Raw genomic sequence first — 14,363 nt, forward strand, 5'->3', positions numbered from 1 at the left:
AACTTAGATTCTTTTGATAATAAAAAACGGGAGAGAGAATGCCACTTGGTCGTGTAGAACACAACCCATGTGTCTTGACATAGGGGCACATGAAATGACCGTCATATCCCTTAGAACCCCAAAAATGACCAAGGATGTGGTGATCATTTTGTGCACCATTGTGTCAGGGCACAAGAGCGGCGTGTCTGGTGTAATCGGTTGGCTTTCTTTTTCCCATAAATACAATAAAAGGAAACTTAGATTTGAATTAATTATCAAAACAATTAAAGTAATTGGAGTTCTAATTTCTAAGCACAATGTTGAAACTGAAACCCCTTTTTCAGGATTTTACCGTAAAAAAAAAAAAAAAAAAAAAATTCCCTTCTTCAAGCAAAAGACCTTTCTTGGAATTATCTTACATTGGGTTAGGGGTGTCAATTTTGGATCAGAATCGGTAATCGGATCAAAACCGGCCCTCTAGGAATCGGAATCGATCCACCCAATAATTTATTGGTCCGGATTTGGATTTACCAATTAGGAATCGGTAGAACCGGAATAACTTCACATCCCAACCTTAATTCTTAAGACTCAAGGTCATGAGAGCTAAGGTCGAACCTTTTAATTTTTTTAGTTTTTCAATTTTGATTTGTACCACTTGTCTTATATACTATTTTACCAAAGATTTGACTGTAAATTTTTAAGGTCCATTTAGGAATGCTAACTTAAGAACAAACCTTAAAATAATCCTAACTTATAGGATGGTGGTATTCCTATTTATTAATAAATACCAAACAAGAGGTAATATAGACTAATTATATGATTTGAGGAAAAAAATGAATCATATAAGTGATTGAAATTAGTGTCTTATTATAATACTATTACATATGTACCATGTTAGAGAATTTTTTTAAAAAAATTTTGATTGGATTATTTGAAACCGTTTAGAAATCAATACTGACCCACCCATTAGTTAATGATCTTGGATCTCAAGTTTGCAATTGATTAGTTTATTGGCCCGATTCTGATCCTGATCCTTTAGGACTAAAAGTCTAGGGAATTGGACCAGTTGACACCCCTGCATCGGGGGTACCAGTGAGGTTTCCTCCAAATCCTTGTCAGTCAGGTTCTTTGGAATTGCGTGAGTGCGTGACTCATATGGGCAACCCAGTGGTACTACTAACTTGCACAGCAAAAAGGTAGATCGCGACCACAACCAACGGACGAGATCCCATCCACGAAGTGGAGTTGTGGGTGTGTCCCATACATCAATCAGATCTCAGCTGGTCATGGCAATTTTAAGGAGTAATCAGTATTGGATGGATAATCACCGCCGCATTGGAAGTTAATGCGGTTTCTTTTCGTCGTTCGGTTGTCCCAAATAACGTAAATCACGATGATAAAGATACCAATCTAGCGGATATCGTATAGTTATCCTCGAGGCCCCTAAAAGTAAAGAAGCTCTTTTTCGAGGGGCCGAAGTGCCGAAGCCTCGACCACTCTCCTCGTCTTGCTTTTTTGGGGTCAAAGTCAAACTCAAATTTCAAGGTATCAGAAATCCTGATAAATATATTAACACGTGGCTTCCATACGAATGTTCAATCACGCAATACGATACAGCTAAATTTTGTTCCAGATGCCTATCCAACAGATGCATGCATGTCTCTGTACTCCACTGTGTTTTGATTTGCGCTGCAGAGTGAAATACCCTTAGATGCCTTTTTTGCTCATGAAATTGGTCAAGGGTTTTACTGTAAAACACTTGACTCCTACTTGTGGACTCATGTCTCTGTAGTTCCTCCTTTCCCGGCTTAGAAGCGAGCGAGAGAAAGATGGGTAAGAGAACCCCCAAATCTGACGATATGAACAAAGATAAGGTAAACCCCATTGCCATTGTGTAGCATGTTTAGATTTTTTAAGGGAATATTTTCCGTTTTTCTTCTTTCTGCTTTTGTTCAATTTGTTGTTCTTGTTGCTGTGGTTTTTGTGTTTTGTCGGCTTTTTATCATTTTCTTTTGAGGTGCTGGGGTTGCGAAGCAAAAGGGTTTTTCTTGATGCTGTGTGTTTTGTGTTTTTGTCCTCGTTTTTTCATTTTCTTTTGATGGGTTGGGGTTGTGAAGCAAAAGGGTTTTTCTTGGTGCTCTGAGCGGTTCAAGTTCTACCATCATAATGAGAGATGGTATGGTGATTTTCTTTCTTTCTTTCTTTTTTCCCCCTTTTTTTTTGCCCTTGGAATAAGGGAAGAAGGGGGGGGGGGTTTGGAGGCAGTCGGAATGCGGGAATCATATGATACAGATTTTTTTTTTTAAAATTTATTTTGGTTGGATGATGATAAAGAATTTGTTTTTCGCGTACACAAGATTCTGTGAATGGCATTGCATTATAGATAGTCCCGCAGATATTCTCTGCAACTTTCATTTTTAAATGTGTGGAGTTTGTTAGAGAAGCTACTTGTGTTTTATTTAACCAGTATCCTATATTTTATGCCTACATGCACTCTTGGTAAACTTCTTTCCTCTTTCTTCTGTCATTTTCCTGAAACTATGTTTTCTGCTTACAAGGCAAACCCATTTTAATATGAACCTTGAGATTCTGTTAGTTTAAGCTTTACAGGAATTGGAAGCAATGCAGTGGTCCCCCACGTACGAGGGTGGGCCTTGATGCAACGGTAAGGTTGCTCCATTGTGACCAAGAGGTCATGGATTTGAGTCTGGAAACAGCCTCTATGCGAAAGCAGGGTAAGGGTGCGTGCATGACCCTCCCCAGACCCGGCGGGAGCCTCATGCACTGGGTATACCCTTTTTACAGTGGTCCCCCAGGTAATTAGGAGGCTAAAAGGCTTGGGAGTTCATTATGGTATGCACTATTGTTTTTTTCCTCTTGTCAACTTCACTGAGTCAACTCAAGTTGAGTTTATTGTTTTAACTTAGTTGACTTGGCCTCATATTAGTTAACTTTTTATGGTCATCTTTTGATTATGTGTGTGCTTCAAACTCTATCAAGTGAAGCTGCTTTCCAGGTTTTGTTTCCAAGGTTTAGGACATATTTACACTTAATTCAATCTCCCAAGTAGTCCCATGGTCTGGCATGTCGATTTGCCCTAAAATTTTCCTATGTATATAAACTTATGAAGTTGCTGTCTTGCTGTGAGTGTATGGATTTCTAAATTCAAATCTTATTCCCAAACGAGATAGGTTGGTCCTAAGATCATTGATTAGTTGGAAGTGCAGTCAATGTATTTGTTATGTTTCCCAGATGTTCACTTAGTTCAAGCAAGTGAAATAAGTTTTAGGACCTTTTTCATTTTAATTCAAGAATATTGAGTACCAAGCCCATCTAGTCTTGCAAGCTTGAAAGGTCAGCTGCTTCACCAAAAAGAGCCAAATCAAGTGGCAAGATGGCAACAGAAGTGACTGAGACAGCTTCAAGAAAGAAAAAGTTAGCAAACTCAAAAACTGTCTTGAGGCGATCTCAACGCATTCAGAAAGAGATTTCGTGTACTCAATTCAAGGATATCGAGCCTGTGACTGAAAACATAGATTTAAGTGGAAGTGATGAAGAGGATCACCAAGATGAAGAAAGACACCACCCTATGGAGGAGAAAAAGATGCAGGAGGAAGACTCGGGTATTTGGAACTTGGAAGGAAAAATCGATTATCTGACTTTGCTTTTAGAAGCTCAAGAAAAATATCATGAAGCTAAGTCCATGGTATACCATTTGCTATATCTTTCAAGGCTGTTGGTTGAATTGTTAGCTTTGTTCTTACTCTTGTAATATTCTGTTTTATACAATGTTTTAAAAGCAGGGAGCTGATACGGGCTTTAAATCCCAGAATCTGTGTTATGCTGACTTCAAAGCACAGGAGAAAAGGGATAAGTACAAGCTCATGTACATAGACTCTCAAAAAAAGGTTATATATAGTTAATGACTTAATTTTATCATTGTCTTGGCATAAGGTAAATAATTTATTGATTTACTGTTATTTGAATGTCTTTATGTTGTTTTCAGATTGAGAGCTTGCGAGAGGAGAATCATCAACTAACTATGAAGTTAGAAAATGCTCTTGGCAAGCTTCAAGCAGTATGTCTCAAATTCTGTATTTGCAGTCGTTCTTTTTTGTGGCATTACAGTTCTTTAATGTAGATTCTGTTTTGTTCAAGTTTGGGGTTCCAGTCTGGATACTAAATGTTGCATCATTGTTCTTGTGTGAAATTAGTTGTGCTAATGTAAGTGATGGATTTGATAGAACCACCATGACCATAGAGGGTGGGTCTTGGTGCAACGGTAAGGTTGCTCCATTGTGACCAAGTGGTCACGGGTTCAAGTCTGGAAACAGCCTCTCTGAGAAAGCAGGGGTAAGGCTGCGTACATTATGACCCTCTGTAGACCCGCAGTGGCAGGAGCCTCATGCATTGGGTACGCCCTTTTTTAATTTTTTTTATAGAACTACCATGACCGTCTCTCAGTAGTTGAGAACTATGTTTAACCGCCATTACCATTGGGAAGATGATTTTGATCTGCCTAAATATGCAAAATCCAAAATCCAAAATCCGCTTAGATGATCCTCTTCTTAGCGTAAGGACTTTTGTATTTTCCATGGGCTTGGCTAGGTCCTATTTTACCTCTTAATAAAATCCTTTTAATTCGGGGTGTTGTTACATGGGGGCCTAAACATGGAATTGGTTCGCCCCCCCACATGCAACGGAAGTGTCCACTGGAGAGTAAGCTGATTGTAAATCACTCTCCCCCGGTGGTCGAGCTGATCTACGAGCACCATTGCCTTGACTCTGTTAGGGGCGTAGTAGTTTGATTGTTGAGTGTGAGGTGACTCGTGCAATCAGTTGCACTCAGAGTTCTACCATGTGACAACTCAGATAGGGCTGAAACTTTATGGACAGGCAGACCCCAAGGTTCCTTCTCAGTTCTCACATGTCAAATTTTAGATCAATCCTAGTTTACCAAGTGGCAAAACAAATAGTTGAAAAAAATCTAAGACTACCTAAGGGGTGCATAGGACTGCAGTGGGTGCATGGACATACACGGGAGGGTATGGCAAATAATTGAATTTTAAGCTGAAAATTTGACATCTGGTCAAGGTAGATCACTTCCTAGATATCCAACAGTCAGATTTAGTACATCACTCTTCCATGTGGCAGAATAAGGTGCACCTGTGTAAAGGTTATCTTGGTAGGTTGCCGTGTACCAAAACCTTTTACCTTTTAATTATCCAAAAAGATATGTCCGACTTTTTGTTTGTTGGGGGGGGGGGGTTGCAATTAGTGTCTAGATGTTATTCGTAGATAAACTATTCTTTCATGGTAGCATGCACTTCATATTGATTACCTGTGAACTAAGTAGGGCTAGCTTAGTCTACATAATTTGCTTTGAAATTTCAAAGCTCAAGCCATGCTGTAAATATGTCTCTTATTTCTTCATGGTACTTGTGTGCTAAGTATATTATTAACTGTTTTTTATCTTTTTCTTCTTTTTTTTTTTTGAATTTTAGAACCATTAAACTTTTGTTTCTTAATCCTTCTTGGTTAATTGCAGTATGAAAAGGGACACACTGTCTTCTCTGAAACAATTGAAAAGCTAAAGGATGCAATGCTGATATCTACTATTACAAAAACAACTGAAATGATGCTTGGTATTTCATCTCCTGGGGCAAACAATTGTGATTGTACTTCTCCTACTGTTGCTGAAGCCAAATCTCCGGTAGCTAAAAAAATGAAGACTTCAAAATCTAGTGGAAGGAAATGACTGACCATCACTAATCCCATGAAAGATGAAACTGTGTCTGTCTACTTTCAGTGTGTTATGAGTTAGTAGTTAGGATGAACTAATTTGGTTTGTTTGTACAGCTATGCTATATTAGAGACTCTTAAAACTGTGAAGTCAAAATCTTTATCTTTATGCTTTCCAATGTGTCTTTAATGTTTTTTTGCTGATAGACCCAGTAACATGACCCAAACATCATGGCATGTAATTAAATCTTCTTCTTTTCTTTATAAGCTGGAATTACTGCCAAACTAAAAATAGTATAACATAAACATGCAAGATCACAGACCAGTAATGGGTAACTACTCACAACACTTAAATGTGAAGAAAGGTGTCTAAGAAACCCTCCTGGCCCAACCTTGGATACTCGTAAGAATATTTTTTTAAAACCTATTTGTACCAAGAATTCTTCTTATGTTTAGACCAATTGTTAGAAATTCTTTCTCCGTAACAAGCATAATAAGTAGGATCATTAGGGATCATTTCAAACTTGGGGGTTTTTTGGTATCATTTTTCATTTTTTTACAAGTGTTTGATATCATGTCCAAGAGACGGAGAAAATAACTGTTGGGAGATATTTCCCCCCCCCCCCCCCCACCCACTCCCCCTCACACACGCACATACTTTCCAATTCTCTCTCTTGTTGGTGTTACTTCCCATTGTTGTTTTGCCTATTTGTGGAAGTCTTCTTGTTGATTTGTTGAGCACAACTATTAAAGTCCTAGCGTGACTAGTAATTGAGTGCAACCACTACATTACTAATAGGGCTTAAAGAAATTGTTTCATCTTGAAGGTCGAATTGTAAAAACCCACTATAGCACCATAAAGGGGTGACTACGATCTTAAGGATAGTGATCCGTGGAACGACTCAATCCCACGTCATTGTCATGGAGTGTATTGATTGCAGTTGATGGTGTTTGTTCGTGTGTTGGTGGTGAAAGTTTTCCTACCATTCGTAGTTACTTCAGTTCTTAAGATGTCATTGTTGTCAAGTAGATTGATCTTTTTTTTGTTGTGCTTATTCACAAAAATTATTAAGATCGTAGTTTTGAGATTATAAGAAAATGGCTGCTCAAAGGTCATCCAATACTATCATTGTTCCTGCAATGGAGAACTTAAGAATCATTTTTGGTTATGACAAGATAGAGTCAATTAATGGTCATAATTACAAGAGGTGGAAGCAAATAATAAAATTTGCATAAAGTCAATAGATTGTTCTGCCAGACGTTAAAATCCAAATTATATTTAAGATCATCATTATGTGGTCATATGGTTCAAGTGAGAGATTATAGGAAATAATGTTCAATTATTATTTTAATGTTACCTCGTATGGCCAAACAACATATTGAGCAAGTATATCTCAACTGTATAACTATTTGGATTTATTAATGAGACCCAAACTCTACCAATTAGAGGAATAGAGTCCTACTCTATTTTGCACTCCTTAATGGGAGAGTGCATTATAGTTTCTATATATAGGACTTTAGATCCTCCCACTGTCTCTACCTATTATCAGTCAATTCCCATTATTGAGATACTTTGAAGGAAATTGACAGGGAAAAATCTAGAGCTCCATTGTTTGCTTTTAGATACGACTGAGTCATGACGAGTTTCGGTACGACCCATGATTGAGGATCGAGATTCTGGTCGGGGTGAATACGCCCGATCGGACCATTTATCTTTCTATTGGCTGCTTAGAGCACTCCAAAAGTGTTTATCTGAGAAGCAAGGTTTTAAAACTCAGAATCGAAAACGGAATCGGCTAGAAAGGATTCCGATCTAAATCGGATCCAAATCGGTTCAGGAATTGAGAATCAGCCCATGAAATGGTCTGATTCAAGATGGATAATAAAGAAAATGATTAGGAATCGACCGATTCATAACCGATTCGGCTGATCCGATTCCAATTCAGGATGCAAGGATTAGGAGCCGTGGAGGAGCCTTTGGTAGAGAAGGATTTCTCTGAACATTCTAATCTAAAGTCTTAAAACTTATTCATCAAACCATGGATCTTAATCAATACAATCCAACGGTTGCCAGAGACAGTTTGGGTTCTTCGGTTAATGCTGGCTTCAAGGAATCAGGACTCAAGTAATTAAATTTTCCCCCCCAATATTTATAACTGTAAAGCTCTAGCTTCTGCCTTCAGCTCCCCAAGTTACCTGGGCAAATTAACGGTAAATCTCCAAGTCTATATATAAAGTTAGTGGCTTTATCTTTGAATCAAAATTTCTGGTTCTCATACAACCGGAAAGTTGAAGCAGCAAGAAATGGCTTCTTTTGCCTCTCCATCTTCTCTGCTTTTCTCCTCTCCAACCTCTAATGTTCCTTCATCAACAATCTCTTCTCATCCCCGTCTCTCTGTTTCCTCGTCTATATACTCTTTCTCTCAGTCTTCTAATCTTTCGTCTTCTCTCTCCATTTCTTCTCCTCTTCTCCTGTCCCCGATAAATTCCAGAGTCATTTCTTTCTCATCCTTCAGTGTCAAGGCAACTTTTGAGAAGAAGAAGGTTCTCATTGTCAACACTAACAGTGGTGGGCATTCGGTTATTGGGTTTTACTTCGCTAAGGAGCTTCTGGGTTCTGGTCATGATGTTACGGTGATGACTGTTGGAGATGAAAACTCTGACAAGATGAAGAAGCCTCCTTTCAACAGATTCTCTGTTAAGTTTCCTTTCTTTATCTGGTCTACTTCCTTCAATTTTGAGAGTAATGGTTTTCTTTTGGGGAATAATTTGTGATTAGGGTTTGAAATTTTCAGGAGATTGTGAGTGCTGGGGGTAGTACAGTGTGGGGAGATCCAGCTGAGGTCGGGAAGGTTGTTGGAGGGGCGATTTTCGATGTTGTGTTGGACAACAATGGAAAGGATTTGGACGCCGTGAGGTTTGTTCTTCATGATTCTCTTCTTGAGTTTGATTACTGCTTCTCCCTTCAGATTGTATTCTCATTACTTCTCCTAGGGTCATTTTAGACCTGCCCCTAGCTCTTTTAGTTCCTTTATTTTGACTCAAATCACTCTTCCGTACTGGTGCATCCGAAGGCTTCTGTTGAACATGATTAGGCTACCTCTAACAACTTTCTTGGAGCTAATCATGTGTCGGGGCAATTCCCAAATCAATTCTAATATGGTTTTTCCTTACTTTATCCTTCCTAGTTTTGCCACACATCCATCTCAACATCCTTATCTCCGCTATACATAGTTTATCTATATGATGCTTCTTCACTACCCAACATTCTGCACCATACATTATAGCTGGTCATATGATTGTCTTATAAAATTTTCCTTCAAGCTTTAAAGGAATACACTTAGAAGAGAAAAGTGGAAGAAAATAGTGACTGGCTATCATATGGCAATGCTAATTGATATTGGGAAACCTCTTGGATTTTGAGCATCTGAATTTTTAGGTATTAGGTTAAAATTTAAAAATAATTTCAAATGATTGATTAACCAAAAGGGGTAGGAGGAAATTCATTTGTTTGATTTGTTTCTATTGTTACGAGTGAAACATGGTGAAGAAACTTTCTTCTTGTATGTGATAATGGTAATTGAAGATCATCACACACACATTTGTGAAGTTTTACATTTTTGCTCATTCAAATTACTCACTAACTTTATTAATACAAGAAGTTGAAACATAGAATTCAGGGGAAGACATGCACTGCAAATCAGTTCTCTAACAAGAAATATATATATATATATATATATATATTTAATAGTTTGTTCAACAGTCTTGATAGTTTCGCGAAAACTGTACCAATCTTGTTTGTATACCTCTTTGGTTGGGACTTTAGGCATCGTCCAATTTTGAAGGGACTGGTCAAGATCACCTGTGAAAACTTCATCACTGATGACGTTACTGTGCGAACTAGGTTCGCCTACAAGGCGCAAAGACATAGACCTTGTTATTCGACTCATGGTTATCGGTATTATCCCCCCATACAGAAATCAAACTTTAGCCACCAAAGGGTGAAGGGTGATTTAGTACTAACAACCGATAGCGGGACTTACACACTTCTGCCCTATACGGCTCCAGATAGCAACGAAAACCCCCAACGCAACTCCCAGAGGACGGTATAGGGACTTACACACTTCTGCCCTATACGGCTCCAGATAGCAACGAAAACCCCCAACGCAACTCCCAGAGGACGGTATACAGTAAAATAAAAGGAGAGGAAAATACAAAGATGCAAAAGCCGAAAAATAGGACTTGGCTTTGATACCAGTAGGTTAACCAGGATGCTCAATAAAATTATGCAGTGATGTGGGTGCTTAGCAGGTGCTGATGATCCAGTACGGATCCTTTTTCACACTCAGAGGGGGTAACCCTCAGCGACCTACCTTTTTGCAGGTAGTCTTCTGTTGTTGACTAGTAGGCGGTTGTGCAGACCAAGTAGATATGGAAATATAGAAGTAAAACTTTGATAAAATTTTATATTAATGGAGATCTTGAATTACAAATATGATATAAAGTGGACTTGATACGAACAGAGAATGGGAAACTTGAACAGAAGCTTGAAAGATAATACAAACAAAGCACTTGGAAAAGATTTAACTTACTAGTGCTTGTTGGGTGAATTGGGTAAGCTTCAGAGACAAGCTTAGTTGGCTATTTTGATATACAGGTACTTGATGATCAACCGTCGATCTCACAATCTTCATGGCCTTATACTGGATGCGGTGGACTATTGCAATGGGAATAGATCCCTTCTTCATTTTGTAACCGCTGGTGTTGATGTTAACTTTCAGGGCATCTAGAAGATTTGCATCTATATATATATATGAAGTCTCAAGAAGAAAATAAGGAGAAGCTGCATAATTACTATTCTAATTTTAAATGAAGTGTCAAATAGGTAACATTAGTCTCCATGAATGAAGATAAATCACAGTTTTCATGTTAATTCCTCAGCAAACTCTTTCTAAGTTGGGTGGCAGAAGTACATTAATGCTTGGACCTTATAATTTTTTTTCAGACCTTTTTAGTTGTTAAGATGATGAATTCTGCTTACCTGATGGCATAGGCTTCCCTGGATAGAGACACAAATATGAAAATTTTCTATCCTTCTTTGTCTCTTCCATCTCTTGTTCTCCTTGTTGATGTGACTGTATATCCCCAAACATGCACACAGATGCATACAACAGTGTTATTCCTGTACACAATCTCTTGTAAAGTCTTCCTAATTTCGACTCTCAAACACAGGCCTGTGGCAGATTGGGCCAAGAGTGCTGGTGTCAAGCAATTTCTGTTCATCAGCAGTGCTGGAATTTACAAGCCAACTGAAGAGCCTCCTCATGTTGAAGGGGTATGTTCTATGATTTATTTCCAGAAGCATCAAACTCTCTGTTGCATGGTTAGATTTACATTTTGTCTGGATGCATAGTCTGTGATTCATTACTTGGATCCTGAATCAATTTTAATTGATTAATATTCAGATTCACTAGATTCTATTATTACAACAATTCTCAGAGGGGTTCACAGTGGTGTGTTTTGACTGTAATTCTTCTTGTTTAACTTGACTATGGCATCTTATAGTTCAAGAACTGTCCTGGTTATCATTCTACAGAGGAAAAATCTTAAGTCTCATACTATAAGTTGGTGATGTCCTGGAACTTCTCTCTTAGCATTGGAACCAGAAATTTCACAAATTTTCTTGTCTTTGCATTGGAACCAAATGACAATGTTGAGATATGTCAAAACAGGAACTGTGGAAGATGTTTAACTTGTATGAAAGTATGATTCCATTAGTGCAAAAGAGAAAGAAAGGGGCAACCTGCCCTAAACTGGCAAGATATACAGGAGTAGGGATACCAGAAAAGTCGGGGCAGGGGAGAGGGGGGGGATATGAGATCTCTCTTTGGGTATAATATGTAAGATTTATGCTTGCACATTCCATGATAAAGACTCCATCATGTAGGCTTCCAATCATTTTAAAGTTTTTTTTTTTTTATAACTTATTAGGGGTTCCTGGTCATTAATATGGTTGTCATTGATGAATTCTGACTTGCCTTCTGTTTCCTCTTCATGAGCTAGACAGCTAATCTTAAGTTGAGTTTATCTTGATCTCGTCTCCTTAAATGAATTCTCATATGGTACAGGATGTTGTTAAAGCTGATGCCGGTCATGTTGCAGTGGAAAAATACATATCAGAGATTTTCAGTAGTTGGGCCATATTCCGTCCACAATACATGATTGGATCTGGAAACAACAAAGATTGCGAGGAGTGGTTCTTTGATCGTAAGTAGCAAGCAACAATATAATAATAATTTCAATTCACATTGAATTGTGACAGATTAATATCATTTAACTCAGTAGCCTCTATCCAGCTTGTTTGATACAAATTCCCACTTGGATTATATGTTGCCTTGTCTCATAGAGAGAAAAAAAACAGCTGGGCTAAGATTAGAATTCGAAGAAGCCTAGTTGAGACTGGGGAGGAAGGAGTTAATTCAGAGTCTGAGGTTTAAATCATTTTTCACTGGACCTAGTTAGCCTTTTAGTGTTACATTTTTGGCATATACTGAAAATAGACTATAAAAAACATTGTTCTTGTATTTACAATAAGCATAACTGATTACAAATGTAAAGAAGTACATGTGTTTTTTTCTTCAATTTATGTAATCTGACATGGAAGAATTTTACTTACAACAGGAATTGTTCGGAACAGACCAGTTCCAATCCCTGGCTCAGGAATGCAACTCACCAACATCTCCCATGTTAGGGACTTATCTTCCATGCTTACCCTATCTGTCCAGAATCCAGATGCTTCAAGTGGAAACATTTTCAACTGTGTATCTGACCGTGCTGTAACTCTGGATGGAATGGCTAAACTCTGTGCTAAGGCTGCTGGTCTCCCTGTTGACATTGTTCATTATGATCCAAAAGCTGTTGGGATTGATGCAAAGAAAGCATTTCCTTTTCGTAATATGGTATGCATTTTGCACGCACTTGCATTAAAAGGGCAGAAGTGTGTAGATCATCTTCTGTTTAAACCGCAAGAACTGTATCAAATAGCTTAGTGACACATAGAGTTGATGCCTTGATGATCCTGCACAGAAAAAAAATTTCTTTTTTGGGAGAGAGAGAGCTTGGTCACTTCCAATAGAATTTTATATTCATTGGCTTTTACTTTAACATCCTATCCCTGTACAATGAGAGTTGATTTTGCATGGTTGTTGTGGCACAGCACTTCTATGCAGAGCCAAGAGCTGCCAAGGAGATACTGGGGTGGAGCAGTACCACTAACCTTCCTGAAGATTTGAAGGAGAGGTTTGATGAGTATGTAAAGATTGGTCGAGACAAGAAGTCCATGAAGTTTGACATTGATGATAAGATATTGAATTCTCTTAAAGTTGCAGTACCAGTGTAAAGGCCAAACCTGAGTATTACTGCTCATAGATATTTTACAAGACCTTGTAAAATCACACAATGGCCTGAGTAGCACTTTTTTTTTTCACTTCATTATTGTATATGCATTATCTTGTATTTAAACTTGGAATCAGGTCGGCTGATTCTGATTCAGCTGCCAGAATCGGCCAGAATCAGCCTGAACCCTAGAAACCCAGCATGGATTGACTGGAATCTGGATTAGGGCCGATTTGACTGATCTGATTCTAATTCTTGAAACCCTGATAGAGAGGATCGATATGGTTTTGATTAGCCATATCCTTTTGCAGTTGATGCAATAATCTGCACTCTCTTGGTAGTCTTTGATTTTTAAAGCTTTTTATTTTTTCATGTGGCCAACTTTGATTGAACTGAAATTTAACATGTGAATAGGTAAACTTTTTGGGGTCTACCCTGTCCACAACAATTTGATGATATGATTAGTTTTTTTCTATTTTGATAACATGATCTACTGAATAGAGAGCAATGTTTTGGAAACTAGACTGGGATGGATTGTAGAAGAACTGTCATGCTTTCATGTTGGTCATCCTCATGTTGAACCAAGGTCATCTGAATGAAACCTGGACAAAACCACAATCAAACCATTTAATTATCCTAGACCCTTCAACATTATGATGCAACTTTCCATCCAAGTTTGATAATTCTTCAATTGGAATTTTTTTTCCCCTTAAAGAAATACTTCTCACCTTTGATTATTGAGCTATTAATTGATCTCTTCATACGATTGAGTTTGACCATCAAATTTTACTTGTAGCTAATTCAAGATGGACCTTTACTATTTATACCATCGGAAATTGCCACATTACATGCCATGTAACCAAAATTAGGTAGGCTGTGGTGCCATGCAAAGTGAAAAAAAAAAATAGGATACCTGTTAGGTACTTGATCGATACGCCAAAGGCTCTAAAGTTGATGGAACACATTAAATCAAACACTTTAGCCTAATACCATATTAGGTTGACCCAATCTAACGTTCAAACACTAGATCGAATTCCATTAGGCACATAACAGACCACCATGCTTCCACAGCCGTCGACCTTGACGGCTCTCACTTTGATGGTAGGTAGCCTTTTTCAAGCGGTTCTACTCTGTTTCAGGGTTTTTTTCCTGGTGATAGATAGCCCTTTCATGACGGCTTTCTCTTTACTCAAAGTAGCCCTTTTCGTGACTCAAACCCGTGACGTGGTGTCCGATTGTGATACCAA

The 14,363-nt window shown here is 38.2% G+C and overlaps 2 protein-coding genes across 3 annotated transcripts; both read left to right on the forward strand.

Moving 5' to 3' along the window:
* Nucleotides 1-1,793: 1,793 nt before the first annotated feature.
* On the forward strand, nt 1,794-5,898 carry LOC122647651. 2 transcript variants are annotated; one of them, XM_043841011.1, is made up of 5 exons: nt 1,794-1,853; nt 3,317-3,685; nt 3,780-3,887; nt 3,986-4,057; nt 5,528-5,898. In XM_043841011.1, the coding sequence occupies exons 1-5, from the start codon at nt 1,809-1,811 to the stop codon at nt 5,735-5,737; spliced, it is 804 nt and encodes a 267-aa protein (XP_043696946.1). In that variant the 5' UTR covers nt 1,794-1,808; the 3' UTR covers nt 5,738-5,898. The 2 variants fall into 2 exon arrangements, with proteins under 2 accessions (XP_043696946.1, XP_043696947.1); XM_043841012.1 differs by having other exon boundaries at nt 3,783-3,887.
* Nucleotides 5,899-7,968: 2,070 nt separating this feature from the next.
* LOC122647649 (chloroplast stem-loop binding protein of 41 kDa a, chloroplastic) lies at nt 7,969-13,200 on the forward strand. The gene is made up of 6 exons (XM_043841009.1): nt 7,969-8,418; nt 8,517-8,638; nt 10,954-11,056; nt 11,850-11,988; nt 12,403-12,680; nt 12,938-13,200. The coding sequence occupies exons 1-6, from the start codon at nt 8,026-8,028 to the stop codon at nt 13,118-13,120; spliced, it is 1,218 nt and encodes a 405-aa protein (XP_043696944.1). The 5' UTR covers nt 7,969-8,025; the 3' UTR covers nt 13,121-13,200.
* The last annotated feature ends 1,163 nt before the right edge of the window (nt 13,201-14,363 follow it).

The sequence above is a fragment of the Telopea speciosissima genome, unplaced genomic scaffold (assembly GCF_018873765.1).
Source record: "Telopea speciosissima isolate NSW1024214 ecotype Mountain lineage unplaced genomic scaffold, Tspe_v1 Tspe_v1.0107, whole genome shotgun sequence".
NCBI lineage: Eukaryota > Viridiplantae > Streptophyta > Magnoliopsida > Proteales > Proteaceae > Telopea > Telopea speciosissima.